The sequence below is a fragment of the Diceros bicornis genome, chromosome 30 (assembly GCF_020826845.1).
Source record: "Diceros bicornis minor isolate mBicDic1 chromosome 30, mDicBic1.mat.cur, whole genome shotgun sequence".
Taxonomy (NCBI): Eukaryota; Metazoa; Chordata; class Mammalia; order Perissodactyla; family Rhinocerotidae; genus Diceros; species Diceros bicornis.
In genome coordinates, this window is record NC_080769.1 from 4,596,658 (window position 1) to 4,612,401 (window position 15,744).

Below are 15,744 nucleotides of genomic sequence, written 5' to 3' on the forward strand. Positions count from 1 at the left end.
TGCCCCTAAGCAGTCCCCCTGTGGCAGCCCTGTGCGGGGAGGGGCTGATGCCATCCCATGGGGGCAGGAATTGGGGGTGGAGACTGTTAATCCCCAGTCTGGCAGGCCCAGCCTCTGCCCAGGGCGCCCACTAATTCCCAAACCAAACAGCAGGCAGTGTGGGCCTGCTGCCGGCCTAATCCGCTTCCCACCAGCCCGGGGCTGTCTGAGGGGCCTCCTGGTTCCCACGCTCTGAGCCTCGAAGGAAGTGGGCCGATGCCCCTCTCTTCTACTCCAGGCTTCACAGCCCCAGCAGGAACACCTCTACCCATATAGAGCTACAAAAAGCAACCCCTTACTGAAAACACCCTCCTTCCAAAACTACCATAATACACATCTCTATTAGGTCTCTGTTGTGACTGCACCCCTCTAGACATGACATCTTTGTGCAGTGAACAACTTGTGCAACTGCACATGGAGGCGCTGACCGCCAACCCCCTATATCAACATCCACAGTGGTTTAAGATCATTTTATTGAGGGGCGAGAGGCGGGGAGAGGTGGGGGGCAGCTTCAGCCCCCCAGCCCCACCAGGGGGAACAGACTCCCTCCCCGCCTCCTGCCCCCCACGTGGCTCCCCCTGTACTATGGGGGGACTTTGTGCAAACTGTGCCCCGGCGGGGGCTGGAGGGTGGGTGTAAAATGGCAGCGGCTGGGGCTGGCGGCGTGCTACTGGGCGCTGGGGGGCTTGTAGGGCTCCAGGAGGAGGGCGGAGAAGGTGTTGACCTTGTCCGCCCCCCGCACCTCGTGGGGCAGCAGCGGCAGCTTCACAATGTGGAAGTCTTCATACAGGTCCTCCATCTGCAGCGGGGGCAGAGGACAGAAGGCAGCGGTCAGGGGGCCGCAGGGCAGGATGGAAGGGGTCGGGCTGGGGACCTTCCAGGGTCAGGGAGAGAACATGGGGCAGAGGCTTCACAGGGTCACAGGGGGGTGTGGCACCAGTGAGGTCAGAGATCACTGCGCTGGCCCTCCGCTCCCCAGGGTCACGGGTACCCAGGCCAGCCAGTCCTCGAGCCAGAATTAGGGTGAAGGATCTAGAGGAGGGCAGGAGGGCAGGAGGCCAGGGCAGAGGATCAGAAGGTGGGGTGGAGCACAAGGTCAGAGAATCGAGTCAATGGTCGGTGGGCCCCAGCCAGGCCCTGACTCCCAGGGTCAGAGGTGCGGGGCTGGGCGGGCAGCCAGGTATGCGCACCTGGTCCAGGTACTTGGCCTGGATCTTGTGGCGGGCCTCACACATCTTGCAGGGTTTCTCAGGGTCAGGGAAGACAAGCTGGTTGACGATGATGTTGTGCGTGTCGATCTTGCACTTGGCCAGCTCCTGGATCAGCCGCTCCGTCTCGTAGAGGGACAGGAACTCAGCGATGCACACGCAGATGAAGGTCGTCTGCTCCTGCGGGGCACGGGACAGGACGGTGAGGGCAGCTCCCAGCCCTGTCCCCATCCGCCGAGCCCCCCACCGCCGCCTGGACCTCGACTCACAGGGTCCTTGAACTGCTCGCTGACCGAGCGGATGACGGGCAGCGTCTCCTCCAGCTTGGAGGCCAGCTGGTCTGCGTTCATGTCGCCGAGGCCCAGCATGTTGCACATCTGTGGGGAGACGGGGGAGGGCTCGTGGCTCCCCTGGCGCCCGTTACACCCCCTGGTTAGGGCTCACTAACTGCCCGTGGGACACTCCTGACACCTCCCACTGGTTAAGGGCATGGGCCCTCGAGCAGACCACAGCGGTCAGATCCGAGCTCTGCCATTTCTGGGGGACTGTGGCCAGGGGCTTGACCTCCCGGAGCCGCAGTTTCCCCATGTGTAGACCTTGGGGGTTGGGGTGGTGTGCAGAAGTGTGGGGGCATCGGGGTTGCCATGCTGTCATGCTAATAACAACCCACGGGGGCACTCACATGATCTCCATTTGACAGACAAGGAAGGTGAGAGCCAGAGGGGTAAAGTGACTTGCTTGAGGTCACACAGCTCTGTCACCAGAGTGCAGAGCATTGGAACCTGGGCCACCGGGCTCTGGAATACGCACTTTCAAGCTCTGTCTGGGGCACTCCATGGGCGGGGGTGGGGACACCGAGTGCTGTGGAGTAGGGGGACAGTCCTCCCCCGTGAAGATCCAGCCCACCCACTGGGAAGCGCCGACGGAGAGCGGGTGGGTGGGAAAGGCCTTCGTTGCTGCACATCTGGGGGCTGGGGGCCCACTGGGACTCAGGGACTCCTGGATGCCCCGGGGCCCCGCCTGCCTGTGAGATGAAGGGGCTGATCTGGTTCTTGATCTGCATGAGGCGGCCTAGGCCCCGCTCCACGATGGTGGGGAAGTTGAGCAGCCTCAGCGTGTGGCCCGTGGGTGCCGTGTCAAACACCACCACCGAGAAGTTCATGCCCTTCACCAGCCTGTGGGGAGATGGGGGTCAGCCTGCTCCACTCCCTCGTCTGCCCCAGCCCGGGGCCTCTCCCGCTCCGCTGGCCGGGCCTGACCTCATGACCTCTGCGTAGCTCATGGCCTCGTCGATGCCCGGGAAGGCGCTCATGGCCTCCTGCATCATCTTCTTGCCCATGCTCAGCATGTTGTCCTCCTCGAAGAACTCATCGGGCAGCTCGGCCACGCCCAGGCTGGGGTCGATCTCCTGGGGGCCGAGGGGTCGAGACTCAGGCTGTTGCTACTGCCAGTGCCCTCCCACCTGGGCACTGGGCCAGGGGGTGCCCGTGGAGGGCCCCGACCTCAGGCCCTTCATCCAGTCATGGCTGGGGACACCTCCGAGGTACCATGGCCCTCCCTCAGGCACTTAAGAGCTCATGCGGTTGCACGAATTGTCACACCATTTCACAAACAGAGGAAAATTGCAAACTGTGATCAGGGCCCCCAGAGGGAAGCCAGAGCCTGCTGCAGGGCCTTTGCACTGGCTGTTCCTCCATCCCAGTCCCTGACTGCCTCCAGCTCGCCCTCTAACTTGAGCCTTGCCTGACCACCCCATCCGACAGGGCAGCCCCAGCCCCCCTGCCCCGCTTCCTTTCTCCTCAACATTCAGCCTGGCCTCACATCCCACATGGTTTATTTTTCATGTTTATCATCTGTCTCCCCAACCAGAATGTCAGCCCAATGAGGGCAGGGGCTTTTCTGTCTTGTTCACTTCTGTGGCCCCAGCGCCTACAAGTGTCTGGCACACAGTAGGGCCTCAACACATGTGTGGAATCCACAGAGGGATGACCATCCCTGGGGTTCCCGGCCCATCCTGGACTCGGGGCCTCCCTCTCTCTCCTCCTCCTGTGGCACCTCTTCTGGGTGACTTCACAGGTCCCGTGGTGCAGCCCCCACCCTGCTGGCCTCCGAGGTCATTTCCCCGCAGGGGGCTTGCCCACCCATCTCCCCCGACTCCCCCCCTTGATGGGTTATTCCCGGTCACGGGGCCCCTCTGAGCTCCCCACTGCACGCTCTGACCCGGGCCTCCTGGCCTCCCGGCCTCCCACCTCAGGTGTTGAAGCCTCTTTGGGCACCTTGTCCCCTCCCCCCGGCCCCTTGTTCACTGTCAGTGTCCCTCTTGGCCAGTACCTTTCTCCAGCCCGGGCTCCACAGGGGCCTCTGCAAACACTCCCTTTTCCCTTTGTGGCTGGCAAAGCCCCACCTGGTGACTCTCAGCTATCTGGGGTCACTGTGCTGAGGTGAATGTCGGGGGAACACACCTGACCAATAACTCCCACCTTGCCCCCCATTCCCCATCACAAATCTCCAGCAGGCACTCAACCATCCATCCAGTCTGCCCCTGGGGCTGTTTATGTCACATCTTCTCCCTCCCCAACTCCTTCTGTCCCATTCGCCCCTTGCTCTCTGATGAGACTTGTGCCCTGCCTGGGGTCTCGGCGAGAAAGAGAAGCCACCGCTGCCAACACCCTCATCTCCCCCCAGGACGTGCCCCAGGCCCCCGCCTTGCCTCGGCATTTCTGGCCCTGGCGGAGCCCAAGTCCTGAGCCTGTGTGCTGGACGGAGCTCCCGCCCGCCTGAGGCCGGTCCTCTGCCAGCGTCCTTGCTCCCTCCCGCAACATCACTGTCCTTCCCTGATGGAGCATTTGCGTCAGCATAAAAAAGCCCTCCCTACCCCTGACTCCCATCTCCCTCCAGCGATGGCCCATTCACTTCTCAGCTCCCATTCACTTCTCAGCTCCCATGAGGGCAGACTCCGTCTCCACCTCCTCAGCTCATCCCCTCCAGGCAGGCTTTTGCCCCCGCTCCCAGGGTGAGCTCTTTAAATCTGATGTGCCTGCCACAGCCTCTTCTGCGTGAGTCCCTCTGCCTCGCTGGAGCTCAGGAGCTCACCCTCTGGCTCTGCTCCCACCTCACCGCTGGCTCTTTCTTGGTCTCCTTCCCCAGCTCCTCCTCCTCCTCTGCTGGACCTTAATGCTGATGTGCCCCTGCGTTGTTTCCAGGCCTCTCTGTTCTGTCACGCTCTTCTCCACTCACACAGCTTTAAATACCACCCTTGGGACAATGACCCCCAAATCAACGCCAACCTCCTCCAAGCTCCAGGCTCATCTAACTAAGACGCCGTCCTAACATCTCCACTTGAATGTCCAGTGGGCACCTCGGATTCACTGTGGCAAAAGCGGAATTCCTGACCTCTCCCTTCTAAACCTGCCCCTCTCCTAGTCTTCCCCATCCCAGCTGCTCTGGGAGCCAACTAGGAGACGTTCTTAACTCATTTCTTTTCCTGACCCATTACAACTAAGCAGCCACACTGCTTTACTTCCAGAACACATCTCAAATTTGACCACATCTCCCCCACTTGAGTTCAGGCTGCCATCGTCTCTTGCCTGGTCACTGCCCCAGTCTCCTTGCTTCCATCCTTGAGTTACAATCCAATCTCTGCATGGCAGCCACAGGGAACTTTTTGAAAAATGAATTTGGCCATGACATTGCCCTGCCTAAAATGAACAGCTTCAGGGGCCGGCCCCTTGGCCTAGCGGTTAAGTGCACTCCGCTGCTGGCGGCCTGGGGTTCGAATCCCGGGCACGCACTGACGCACCGCTTGTCAGGCCATGCTGTGGCGGCGTCCCATATAAAGTGGAGAAAGATGGGCACGGATGTTAGCCCAGGGCCAGTCTTCCTCAGCAAAAAAAGAGGACTGGCAGATGTTAGCTCAGGGCTGGTCCTCCTCACAAAAAAAAAAGAACAGCTTCCCATTAAACTTGGACTCAAAGCCAAACTGCTCCCAGTGGTCTGCGAGGTTCCACACTACGCGGCTCTGAGTGACCTCTCCGATGTCTCCCTCCCCTCTCCTTGCTCACTAAGCTCAGGTCACTCTGGCCTCCTTTCTGCTCCGCAAACCCTCCTCACTGCTTCCGCTGTGGGTATGTCTAGGAAGCGGTGAAACTGGAGAGACAGTGGATGTGGCATGGGCGAGACAAGGTGGCTGAGGGCGGGCGTCCACGGGAAGGGCCTGAAGGGGCCTTTGCCAGAGTGGGGAGCTGAGTCTGCTCCACTCACCATGGCGAAGAGGTTGTCATAGCCTTTGACCTTGGTCGGCACCTTGGAGAACTTCTGGTCAAATGCGTCGGAGATGTTGTGGGCTGGGTCAGTGGAGATGATCAGAACGCTCTCCCGCCCTTTGGACAGCTGGACTGCTAGGCTGCAGCTGGGCAAGGGAAAGGTCAAAAGCCGGGGACGGAGGGATCAGGCTCTGCTCCCTAGGTTTGCACGGGGAGATGGAGGGTCCCAGGAACACGGGACCCGGAACAACAGGGGCCTTGAGAGGAGAGTAGGGGTAACTGTGGGATCAAGCCTCAGTGCCTGCAGAGGGACCCTCTCAGACCTCACCTACTGTCCCTTCCAACTGGCTAGAGTTGTAAGGTTCAGCTGAGTCGCTCTGGCCTGATGCCTGCTGCTGCTTTGCTGGCACAGAGTGGTATGGTCCAGCTGCTCAGCCAGCATAGTTTGATCCTGTGCCCCCTCCCTCAACGCTAAGGGATCCCTTGCACCCCCTGCTAAACTCAGGATGGTTCAATCCACTTATCCACGATAATTTGCGCCAGGGAGCCCTCCACTTCCTCCCAGCTGAAGAGGCTGGAATGGGAGTCTTATCACGTGCCCTCTTCCCCGCCTTCCAGCACCACCCCCACGTGGGCAGAGAATGGCAAGGTTCACTAGACTAGGATAGTGCGCCCCGGTGCCCTTCCCCCTACTCTGAGCTCACTCTGGTACGGTCCAGCTGATTGCTCTGCCGCCCACGAGTGTTGGGTACACTGTGGTTCGGCCCTTGAGCCGCAAAGGGGATGGTCCAACTCAGAGGGTGCCAGGCCTGCATTCAGGAGGTATCTTCCATTTGCTCCAGGGAACTTCCAGGGAGCAGAACTCGGAAGACCCCGGCCCAGCCCCCTTGCCCGGCTCGGGGTGGAAGAGCCGGTCTTCGGCCTCCCCTTCGCCCCGTGGTACATCCCACCCGTCTTCCCGGCCCCCGTCGCAGCCTTCTTACCTGCAGGTGGTCTTGCCAACGCCACCTTTGCCCCCGACGAAGATCCACTTAAGGCTGCGCTGCTCGATGATGTTGCTAAGCGTGGGCTCCAGCGGCTCCACATCAGGCGCATCCTCGAACTCCTCTGCCTCAACCCCCCACCCGGCCACCCCTGCCGCCATCTTGGAACCGGTTCACGTGATCAAGCGGAGCACACCACGCAGAGCACCTACAGGGGAAATTGCCCAGCACATCCCCATCAAGGCTAGGAACATGAATTAATTTCCTCTTGGCTTGACTTTTAGGAGCTAATAGAAGCTATAGTTCCTATGTCCTCCGCTTCCGGGGTTCACTTTATCGACTTCTTGTCTACATTTTTTCAAAGACTCCCCCTGCCTAATTAACATATTGGTACGTTCCTGGCTACTCCCCTCCACTGATTGGTCCCTAAGTCTTGCAGCGCTCCTTTCATTGGCTACATCTTTTCTTACTTTCACCAATCACTCTCAAGTCTCGGTAGCCGCCAACCTCGCCTTAGCAACCAGCCAAACACCCGGTTCATGCCCTTTCCGTGAAGTTACATTCGAGGTCCGCCATGGCCTGACTCCATAGGCTTAACTTCCTGTCCATCATTTCCTCCCTATTCTCCAAATTAGGTCCCGACATCGCCTCAGGTTCGTCTCCTCTGTTATCCGATTGGCTGTGAGCCACCTGGTTCCTGACGCAAACCAATCATAGATGAACCGATTAGTTGGCTGGAGACAAGTCCTGGGGCTGCGAGTGAGTTAGAGGGAGAATGACTCCAGTGGTAGGCAAGGTCCGCAGAGCCGGTCCAGTGCTCCCTGAACCCCCATGCTGGGCAGGCCAGGGCAGGGACCACACCTGCAACTGCGCTCCTTGTCGTAGTAGGAACACTATTCCCGAAAACTTCCTTGCACTTGGCTCCCTATTCGAGGGGGAGGCTCCAGTTCAGCGAATTCCCTGTTTGAACCTCTGCCCTGGGCAGGAATACAAGCTGGGTCCCAGGCCCTTGGGGGACACTCAACCTTAGATGGGGACTCCAGCCTAGAAATTTCCGTGGCTTTATTTGAGTACTCTAGGCCATAAAATAATACCTTGATTCTCAGATGAGGACCCCAGCTTCACAGAGCCAGCGTATCCCTATTCCCAAATGGGACAGGTACCTAATCCAGAGATACCCTCATTTCTATTTGAGGGGCCCAGGCTAGATACGCCCTCTAGACCTAGTTAGGGACCTAGGTTCCGAGATGGCAGCTGAACACACAGCCTCAGACGGGGTCCCTCCCCTCACTGAGATGATCCCTGGTGCCAGAAGGGGATTCTAGCCCCGGAAAGCTAACGCGCCCCCGGTCCCAAGCGGGAATCTCACTCCGGAGAGCCGGCTATAGCCCCAGTCCCTCTCGATGGTCCCATTCCCGGGGAGACCATGTCTTGCGTAGCGCCTTCCCAAATCTAGCTGAATTATAAAAATCCGCAGGGCTGGGCATCCCCCAGCCGGCCAGCCGCGTCGGGTCTTACCCCCCACTCGTCCCGCCCCTCATGCCCCGCCCCCACTGCGGACGCCTTGGGTTGGGGGGCCCGGACCGCTTTTCCCGGCATGCATTGCCCGGGACGAGGCAAGTCGGGCGCCAAGCGCGGGGCCCGAGCGGCCTTCCCGGAGTCCTTTGCGCGGCACCTGGCGACAAAATGGCTGCCCGAGGGAGACGGGCGGAGCCTCCGGGCCGGGAGGCGCCGGGCCCTGCGAGCGGCGGCGGCGGCGGGAGTCGATGGGCTGAGTCTGGGCCCGGGACGTCGCCCGAGAGCGGGGACGAGGACGTGTCGGGCGCGGGTTCGAGCCCAGTGTCGGGCGGCGTGAACTTGTTCGCCAACGACGGCAGCTTCCTGGAGCTGTTCAAGCGGAAGATGGAGGAGGAGCAGCGGCAGCGGCAGGAGGAGCCGCCCCCGGGCCCGCCGCGACCCGATCAGCCGGCCGCCGCCGCGGGCCCCGGGGATCCGAAGAGGAAGGGCGGCCCGGGCCCCACGCTCAGCTTCGTAAGGAGCCGCGGGGGTGGGGGCGGGCGCCGGGGCCTGCCTTGGCAGGGGGAATCGGGGCCCGAGAGAGGGGGTCAGGATGCGTCCACCCTCCGGCCCCGATGAGGGGCCGTCCGGGTCACCCGCTGAGCATGCAGAACCTGGATTCCCGACGAGAGAGGTCGGGGGGCGGAGGTGGGGACCCCTGGAGCCTGCCCGCAAGAACCAGGAGCGGGAGGGAGTTGCATTGGAAACAGAGCTCCGGGGATGGGGAAACCAGGATACCAGGATTGCTGTTTGAGTGGCACCCAACTTTGCATGCTGGGACCATCTCCCACTCTGGGGAAGGGGGCAAATTCAAATCTGAAGTCCGAGCTGTGTAATTAGAGACTCAGACTACTTACTGTGTGACCTTAGGAAATTTGCATGACCTCCCTGAATCTCATTCGTTCAGTGTCCATTTATTGAGCCTTACCTTGTGCTGGGCATCCTGCTAGGTGCTGGGTATACCGTGGTGAACGTGATAGACAAGATCGCTGCTTTCGTGGAGCTGGGCTGGCCCACCCTCATTTTCCCTACTTACAAAACTAGATCTCATCTCATCTTCGTCTGTGATGAGGGTTCAGTGAGGCCATCCTGGAAAAGCGGTTAGCACAGGGGCGTATAGGAAGGGCTAAACCAGTGGTTCTCAGTTGGGGATGATTCCCCCATCCCCATCCTCACACTTGGCAAAGTCTGCAGACGTTTTTGGTTGTCAGAACTGGGAGGGGGGGTGCTACTGACATCTGTGAGTAGAGGCCATGGACGCTGCTCAGCATCCTACAATGCACAGAACCACCCTCCCCCTCGAACAAAAATGATGCTGCTCAAAACGTCATTAGTGCCAGGTTGAGAAACTCTAGGCTAAATAAGTGGCATCTATATTGATTGTCAGCTCTGAACTTGTTTTGTCTCTAGTGTTCAGATCAAGTCCCTGTGGTGTGGAGAAAAAAGTGTTGACTTGAGAATAACGGACGGGGGGGTCATGTGTCTTCATCTGCCAATAATGAAGCAGTGCAGGCCCCTTGATGCCTGGTTGAGGGGCAGAGATGGGATGATGCCTGGAAAGCCTGTTGCAGCCCCAGGGGCTCAGGAAGCCCCCAGTGGGTGGGAGAAGATGAGGACCAGGATGAGAGTCCAGAGTTGAGACTTGTGTTGGAGGAAGGGAAAGTGTTAGGACCTGGGCTGGTGTGAGAACTAGGTGGAGGCCGAGTGCCCCTCCATGAGCAAGAGTAGCAGCCATTGTCACTGCTCTTTTCATTTGTTCATGGAGGGGCCACTGCGGGAGGCCCCTTAAAGAAGCCAGGCCAGGTTAGGTGCAGGGGAGAGACAACGTCTCTTGATGGTTACGGATGCTGCTCTGTGGCTGAGACCCACCTGACCTGAATCCAGCTCCATTGTTTGCTGCCAGCATGACTAAAGTACAGGTCTCTCCTTCTCAAAGATGTTTCCTCACCTGTAAAACGGGGATGGTTGTAATCTTCATCTTAGGGTAACTGTAAAAGTGGAAGGCGATAATCCAGCCAAAGCACTTGGCACAGGGCTTGGCATCCAGTAAGTGCTCAATAAAGGGAGCTGTTGCTGCCTGTGTGATTCCTGCTAGGGTTGGGGGAGGCTTCAGCCTGGAGAGTGAGGACAGAGCCTGTCCCTGCCAATGTGGGGGTTCATCTCGCTCCCTGGGAGGGCAGCCCGGGTGCCCAGGACTGCCTGGGCATCATGGGCCTGGGGCAGGCGCTAAGAGTCGCGTGTGCTCCTCTCTGATTGCTGCGCAGGTCGGCCGGCTGGCGGAGCTGGGCGCGGCGTCGGGACGGGCCACCGGGCCGGGCTAGGAAGGTGTGGTGGGCCTCAGCGCCGCCAAGGGCGGGCCCGGCTCCTGTAACCGTAGCAGTCTTCTGTCCCTTCACCCAGGTGGGCAAGCGCAGAGGCGGGAACAAACTAGCCCTCAAGACGGGAATAGTAGCCAAGAAGCAGAAGACGGAGGATGAGGTGAGCAGGCTGGGGTGGGGGGCTGCCCAGGTTGCCTTGCTTTTCCGGCCTCAGTGCTTGGCCAACAAGCCCTGACCCTCCATCTCCAGCGTCTGGGCCTGGATGGGTGAGCTGGGTGGGGGAGGAGGGCTTTCAACACGGTCCCAGCTACCTTGACTCTGCATATCTTGACTTCCAACCCAGGACCTCCGGGGTCACGCTGGGGGTGGGTCCGCTGTCTCAGGACAGTCCTGACCGTGGGTCCTGGCCTCCCTGGCATCCCCTTCCCGCCCCCTGTGTGTCCCCACCAACAGGTATTAACAAGTAAAGGTGACGCATGGGCCAAGTACATGGCAGAGGTGAAAAAGTACAAAGCCCACCAGTGCGGCGACGATGATAAAACTCGGCCCCTGGTGAAATGACCCCCTTCCCCGCCTGCCCACGGCCTGGGACTCTCTGCGATGTACATAACTATTTAATGCAGCGGCAGCGGCGGCAGCCTCCCCCACAAGGACTTATACACAGAAGGAAACCGAGACGCTTCCCACAGCCGCGGACCGTTCTCCGGGACTCTTTTTTACCTTGAGCACTTGCCTCCTGAGACTTCATAGAACAGTGGTTTACTGTCCCCTCTTTTCCCACCCCCTCGCTCTCTCTGGCTCTTTCTGTCTTCCTCTTCTTGCCCTCCCCTCCCTGCCCTTAGCCATCACTTCTGGGAAGTAAAGAACTTGACTTAGTGCTGGAGCTGTGTGCTGGGTCTGCCTTCTTCACTGTCTCTATCCTAAGTCCTCCCCCGTCTGCTGCCACCGCACCCACCAAAGCCTGGGTCTGGCCCAGCGAGGGGGGCTTTGGGGGCGTGGGGAGGACAGGGGCGTGTCCCCTCCTGTAGGCCTGGACTCTCATCAGGACCCATATCCCCCCAGCCCTGACTGCCCCCCACTGTTGCTCCTTATGTGCAGTGTCTCTTCACAGAAAGCTGTTCGTTTGTTCGTTCGGCAGACACGTAACGAACACCTGCTGTGTGCCCTGGCTATTCTGGGCCCCGGGGCCACAGCAGTGAACGGAAGGGACCACACACACTCCCTGAAATTGTGGAAGGAAACAGGAACAGACAAAGGGGAATCCATTTTGGGAGGTGACTGCAAAGAAGTACAGGGCAGAGGCTGCCCGGAGGGTGTCTGTTTTCGTTGACATCTGATCAGAAACCTGAGGGAGGTGAGGAGTATGTCCCAGGTTGAGGGAACAGCAGTGTGAAGACAGGCAGGAGAGTGGCCCTGATGGGGAGCTTCGAGGAGGCCCATCTGACTGGAGACGGGTGAGGGAGGAGGTGAGTGGATTATCTACAGAGCCTTGCGTGCTAGGGTGAGAATTTGGGACTTCATTCCTAGTGAGAAGAAGCCTTTTGGGGGTTTTGAGCTAAAGAGCAACACAGTGTGTCTTATAGCTTAACAGGATCCCCTTGAGGGAGGCTGGGGCGGAACCGGAAAGAAGGAGGAGCCGAGGCCATGGTGGGGCAGGGGAGGTAACGGGGTATTGGCAGTGGAGGAGGAGATGAGGGCTAGGATCCGGGTTCCAGTGGGGCTGCTGCACACGGGGGAAGGGCTCTCTGTCCTGCCAGCTACTCGCGGCCCTTCCAGGGAGGCTGCAGTTGTACGTATGATCAGGAGAAGGAGCTCAGAGGGGCCTGTTTGTCCCACTTTGTGAACAGGATCATTGACACGTCGGGACAGGGTGTCCTAAGGAAAGTCTGACTCCCTTAGTGCCCTCTCTAGTGCTCCTTGCACTTCTGTGCCCTCCTGGCCTGCTGCTCATCCTGGTGGAGCTGGAAGCTGCCTGCTCTCCAACGAGCCCACAAATATTTTAAGATGCCCTTACCTCCTGACCCCTTCTCAAACCTGCTAGACCTGGAGCAATATCTGGGCCCCCCAGACATGGCCTCACCTCCCAGGACTTTCCAGGCACGAATGCCATGCAGCTCAGCACTCCTGCCCATCCCAGGGCCAGCCTCCCTCCCCCTTCCATCGGGGAGGACCACGGCGGGCACCGCGGGCCACCTGGGACGTGAAGGCAGCGGGAGGAGGGCTGAAGTAGCACCACTGGGCCTCAGACTGTCAGCTGCAGCCTGTAGGGGTTGAGGTGGGGTGTTCCCAATACCGAGCACCAGAACAGAGAAAACTTGTCCTGGTGGTGCTAACGTTCTAGTGGGGGAAACACGAGAAACAAAGTACAACAGAACACATTGGATAATTATACATTCTATTGGCAAAAAATAAAGTGTGAACGGGGGACCGGGATGAGAGTGGGAGAGACGGCAGTTTTAAATTGGTCAGGGATGGCCTCCCTGAGAAGGTGACATTTATCCTAAGTTCTGAAGGGAACAGGCAGTGGGACAGGCAGTGAAGATGGTCCTTGGAAGTGTTCCAGGCCGGAGGAACAGCAGGTGCAAAGCCCCCAAGCTGAAAGCGCGCCTGGCTCGTGGTGGAAGAGCCAGCAAGCAGGCTTCGGAACAGGACCTGTCCCTACTGCTAACGGTGAGGCTGGTCTGGTTATTTTCCACATCGCTCAAGGGTCTCTCCCTCCTACTTTGGGGATGCTGAGCTGGCCCAGGTGTGACTTTAGCCTTGGGAGGTAGTGTGGGGGGAGGGGACATAGGAAGCCAATTGAGCCACCTCTGCCTCCTCCTCCCTCAAAGCCACCAGCAGCGGCTGGATCTTTAAAAAGAAACACAGTGGGAGAAGTAGGTCACCCCTGCAGCAGCTCAGCCTCTATTCTGGAGTGTCAGGAGGCAGGAGGAGCTGATGGAGTCTAGGCACCCCCCTTCACCACGCTCGCCAGCCCTGACCTGGGGAAAGTCTGAAGCCGGAGGAGAATCGAATTCAGGTTGTGGTGAGTCACAGAGCCCTGGCTTCAAACTATTCTGGTGCCTGTTAGCTGTGTGATCTTGGGTAAGTCACTTAGCTTTTCTGTGGTTCAGGTTCTTCATCTAGAAAATAGGGGTAAATTACAGAAGCATCTCTAGAGCCAAGTTCTAAAGCAAGGGCAATGTTCATACAGTCAACATTAACCCTGACAGTATTTAAAACAGCTGTCATTGCTTCTCCAGGTGAAGCAGTTTGGCTTGTGTTTGGGGCCGTGTTTGAGAAATGCTAACCTCTGAACGCGGGCATAGCTTGAGGAGATGCTCAGGCAGGGCGGCTGTTGTAACCCGAGAGGAGTTTGTCTCCCATCTCAGCTTTACGGTTGGGCAGCAGCTGCTTGAGTGTCCTTTTTGCACTGAGCGCTTCTAGTTGCGTTGAAGTAAGCTTGCCGTGCACAGGGCTGTTGTGAGAATTACATTTGGAAACCGCCTGACAGGCGGTAGGTGCTTAAGAAATGGGGGGGGGGGGGTCTTGATTCACTACTTAAATCCACCAGCTGGGGAGAGGAAGAAAGACTTACGTGATCACACGAGGGCCAGTACTGTGGACCACACAGGCAGCAGGGGCCACTTTATTCTGCCTGACTCCCTCTCCCGAGGCTTCGCAAGGCCGCTGGAAACTTGACATATTAAAAGGAGGGGGGTGAGCACTAACAAATTCTCTCCTGCATCTAGTCGCTGCCCGCCTGACCCTTATCTGGGGCAATCCCCAACCCTGAGCAGAAAACTCCTACCTTTCGCACCCCCTCCCGAAAAATCCAAACCCAGTCCCAACCCCTCGATCTCACTCTTCCTTCTGCACAACGCCCACCACCGGGGGCGGTCTCCAGACCCCCAGGTTTTGAGTCTTAGCCGGAGCTCGTAAGCGCGAGAGCGCGGGCGCGCGGCAAGACGGGATTTGTAGTTCCAGGGCATCAGGGTCCGCGAGGGAAGGCCAATGCGCATGCGTAGGCAGTGGCTTTCCGCACGTGTGTCAAGCCGGGTTTCTGTTCAGCAGCGCTGGCTGAGATGGAAATCCAGCTGCTCCTTTAGGGAGTCTTTCCCGAGTCTCCGAGTGGAATTAGGTGCCAGGCGACCCTTCCCAAGCCTGGGAGGGCCCAGTGCTCGACAAGAGTGATTTTGGGTACCTGCTTTTCATGAATGAACGGAGCCAGGACTGCCTGCCAACGGGAAGTGGGCCGAGAAACCTGTTCCCCTCCAGGCTGGGGCAAAAATGGACCTTGTGCCTCTCCCGACACCAAAATGTCCCTCAGGGAAGGGCTAGGTTGTCCTTTGGGATTAAAGCCCTAGTTGATTCAGTAAATTCAGTAAATATTGGTTTAGGGTGGGGCTGAATACAGTGAAAGGACCGCCTTGAGCCTCGCGGGGTAAAAGCCACGTTTTTAAAGAACAATTTACGGCAGGCTTGGTAATGCTTAACTTGGATTATCTCTAACCCAGCAAACTATTCTTATACCCATTTGACAAGTGGGGGAAACTAAGGATCCCAGTGGCAGGAGGTCGCCCACTTTGTTATCAGTAGGGTCAGGAGAGGAAACCGGGACGCTCTAGGGTCTTCAGCTTCTCTTTACTCGGCTCTGTTCTTACGAGCAAGAAAAGAGGTGCCCTACTTTGTCCTCAGACGGCGCGAGGATCACGAAGATGTCTTTCTTCATGACCCTGCCCTTGCCTAAATTTCCTGGACTGTTCCACCTCATTCAGGTTCAGGTAGGGAAAGGAATTAGGTCTTCTGCTCCTGCATTTATTTTATTAGTTCATTTCGTTTAAAATTTTATATCCTTGTAGAAATTGTGGAACAGCACTGGAAAATAACGCAGTGTGGCAGAGGCTTCTGTAGGAACCCAGCCCGTATCAGGCACTCCCTTTGTCTGGCTTTTCTTCCTTTGTCTCTGGGATGTAAAGTCCACCCCAGGCACAGTCCCTCCGCTTTTTCCTTGGGCCCACATACTGTACTCCTCCCAAGTACCTTCTGGATGGGAGGAAGGAGGCACAGTTCCATTCTTACAGGAGGGGGTGACAAAGGCGTAGCTGACTCTGGCCGAGGCATGCCCAGGTCCACCACACACCCAAAGTCCCCGCTCGCCTTCAAACTCAGCTCCTAGCAAAGAGCTGCTGTCAGGCCGACTAGAGAGACGCTGAGGAAACGAGACGGTGGGAGGACCTGCCGGCCAGAAAGGCCAAGAGAGCCTCCAACTCTTCAGTCACGTGACCAGGCCTCGGCGGGGCCTGGGTCTCCCCGGAGCCAGGCCACGTGCAGCGTCTGCTCCTTCTGATTGGCTCGTCTGTGCCAGTTTGAACGGCGTACGGAAGCCGCGGCGGCT

At 58.5% G+C, this 15,744-nt stretch overlaps 2 protein-coding genes and 1 long non-coding RNA gene across 5 annotated transcripts; 1 reads left to right on the forward strand and 2 right to left on the reverse strand.

Annotated features, from left to right (window-relative positions):
• Positions 1-494: 494 nt before the first annotated feature.
• Positions 495-6,743, reverse strand: GET3 (guided entry of tail-anchored proteins factor 3, ATPase). Of its 2 annotated transcripts, none has more exons than XM_058525609.1 (7): positions 6,493-6,743; positions 5,508-5,655; positions 2,507-2,655; positions 2,272-2,422; positions 1,517-1,624; positions 1,230-1,421; positions 495-838 (listed from the first exon to the last, which is right to left on the reverse strand). In XM_058525609.1, exons 1-7 carry the CDS (start codon positions 6,651-6,653, stop codon positions 707-709), a joined length of 1,041 nt encoding a protein of 346 aa, XP_058381592.1. In that variant the 5' UTR covers positions 6,654-6,743; the 3' UTR covers positions 495-706. The 2 variants fall into 2 exon arrangements, with proteins under 2 accessions (XP_058381592.1, XP_058381590.1); XM_058525607.1 differs by having other exon boundaries at positions 1,230-1,427; positions 6,493-6,740.
• A 1,411-nt stretch (positions 6,744-8,154) lies between these two features.
• On the forward strand, positions 8,155-11,250 carry TRIR (telomerase RNA component interacting RNase). 2 transcript variants are annotated; one of them, XM_058525620.1, is made up of 3 exons: positions 8,164-8,523; positions 10,450-10,527; positions 10,821-11,250. In XM_058525620.1, the coding sequence occupies exons 1-3, from the start codon at positions 8,179-8,181 to the stop codon at positions 10,926-10,928; spliced, it is 531 nt and encodes a 176-aa protein (XP_058381603.1). In that variant the 5' UTR covers positions 8,164-8,178; the 3' UTR covers positions 10,929-11,250. The 2 variants fall into 2 exon arrangements, with proteins under 2 accessions (XP_058381604.1, XP_058381603.1); XM_058525621.1 differs by lacking the exon at positions 10,821-11,250 and having other exon boundaries at positions 8,155-8,500; positions 10,450-10,526.
• Positions 11,251-12,642: 1,392 nt separating this feature from the next.
• On the reverse strand, positions 12,643-15,734 carry LOC131394342 (uncharacterized). Its single transcript, XR_009216108.1, has 3 exons — positions 13,945-15,734; positions 13,658-13,853; positions 12,643-13,489 (listed from the first exon to the last, which is right to left on the reverse strand). It is a non-coding gene; the product is annotated as an uncharacterized LOC131394342 (long non-coding RNA).
• Positions 15,735-15,744: the final 10 nt, after the last annotated feature.